This window comes from Petaurus breviceps, unplaced genomic scaffold, assembly GCF_028583685.1.
Source record: "Petaurus breviceps papuanus isolate PSGF00001 unplaced genomic scaffold, PetGlider_PUasm1.0 185, whole genome shotgun sequence".
Lineage (NCBI taxonomy): Eukaryota > Metazoa > Chordata > Mammalia > Diprotodontia > Petauridae > Petaurus > Petaurus breviceps.
In genome coordinates this window covers 22,237,228-22,238,723 of record NW_027185797.1, presented here as the reverse complement: position 1 = coordinate 22,238,723, position 1,496 = coordinate 22,237,228, and the positions used below count along the sequence as shown (strand labels likewise).

The following is a 1,496-nucleotide window of genomic DNA, read 5'->3' as shown; positions in this document are numbered from 1 at the left end:
CTCTCTCTCTCTCTCTCTCTCTCTCTGTCTCTCTGTCTCTCTCTCTCACACACACACACACACACACACTCACACACACACACACACACGTCTTAAGTCAGATCTCAGCCTAAGTAACATGTGAAAAAGCAGCTGAAAAGAAATCACACCTCTTCCCAGCTGTAAAGAGTTTTCTGTTCAGGGACTGGGAATGAGAGGGAAATTAACCATAAATGCCATATGTAATACACCATGACTGTGGGGCAGCTACAGCCATCACAACGTTCAAGGGCAGCTAGAGTGGGACACAATAGCTTGGAAAAAATGACTTCTCCTCAATCCATCTTTACTGAATGCCCTATTTAGACAGCACCTGCTGGTCTGGGCCGGACATTTATAGGAGTAGGATCTGCTCTTAAAAATGACAAGGACATCGGGCACAGAGAGGACTGCGTTCACGCCTCTGTAAAACGGCCCAGGAGCCCTGGAGCGAATGCCTGCCTGACTTGGCCAATACTCACTCGGTGGCTGAGCCACGTGTTGGGGATCTCGGGCCGTCCTCGGTCTCTCAGCACATTGTCCTTCATACTCTCCACACAGGGATGCTCTCTCACTTTGGATCCAAACGGCGGCTCATACTCCTTGACCTCTGCCAAGAGAACAGAAGAAGGCAGAGCCGTTGAGACAGGCAGTGGTGTTAGGATGGACTGAGTGAATGACGCCCAGCATTGAGCCCTGGGAGGTGGGCTGCTGGTAAGCACCAAAGCCCCTGGGCTGTGGGAAAGGGCAGGTGAGAGACTGGGAAAGAATCAGAGCCAGTTTCTGTGCCAGCCCAGAGCCCACACCCCATAGTGGAAAGAGTCCTGGCTGGATTCAAATCTCCCCCTGATGCTTTCCTCCTTTGTGACCCTGAGTAAGTCATGTAACTTCCCGCATTGCACCTGTCCTCCCTCAAATATAAACCTTTCTTCATCTATAAAATGAGGAATCAACCCCCTCATATTATGGATCAAGAGAAGTGATTGTCCAAGGTTAGAGAGAAGACAGGAATCTTCCATTTATAAAATGAGGCTGCTGCCCTCCATGCTTTATATGGTCCCTTCTAATCCGTAGTCCCATATTACATATAAGGATGGTGGCAGGACCAAGCAATTCTGCTGTTCTTGGGCTTTATCCAAAGCACTGAGCATGACGCCCTGCACACTGTAAGGACCTGGTTAATTCCTCCGTTTATCTGCCAGTCTCAGGTGAAGAAACTGTCTTGCCAAGGACAGTCCCCATGTTGTTTGTAATTTATACTCTTCCAACATTGTCTAGAGCAGGGACTGGCAAACTATGACCCACCACCTGTTTTCTCTAAGGCCCAGCAGCTAAGAATAGCTGCTCACTTTGTGATAGAAGTGGTGGAATCTGGGGACAGACTGAGACATGCATTTTTGGAAATTGCTGCGAGTTTTGTTTGACTATACATTTCTGTTACAGAGGTTTGGAGTTTCTTCCCTGTCCCCCCCCCCCCC

At 48.9% G+C, this 1,496-nt stretch overlaps 1 protein-coding gene across 1 annotated transcript in view; it reads right to left on the bottom strand.

The window, feature by feature from the left end:
• Positions 1-1,496, bottom strand: part of TGFBR2 (transforming growth factor beta receptor 2) — an 86,889-nt gene that overhangs the window by 4,673 nt on the left and 80,720 nt on the right. The window contains exon 6 of the mRNA XM_069088568.1: positions 501-628. Coding sequence (XP_068944669.1) covers positions 501-628 — 128 coding nt within the window. The remainder of the gene's footprint in view (positions 1-500; positions 629-1,496) is intronic.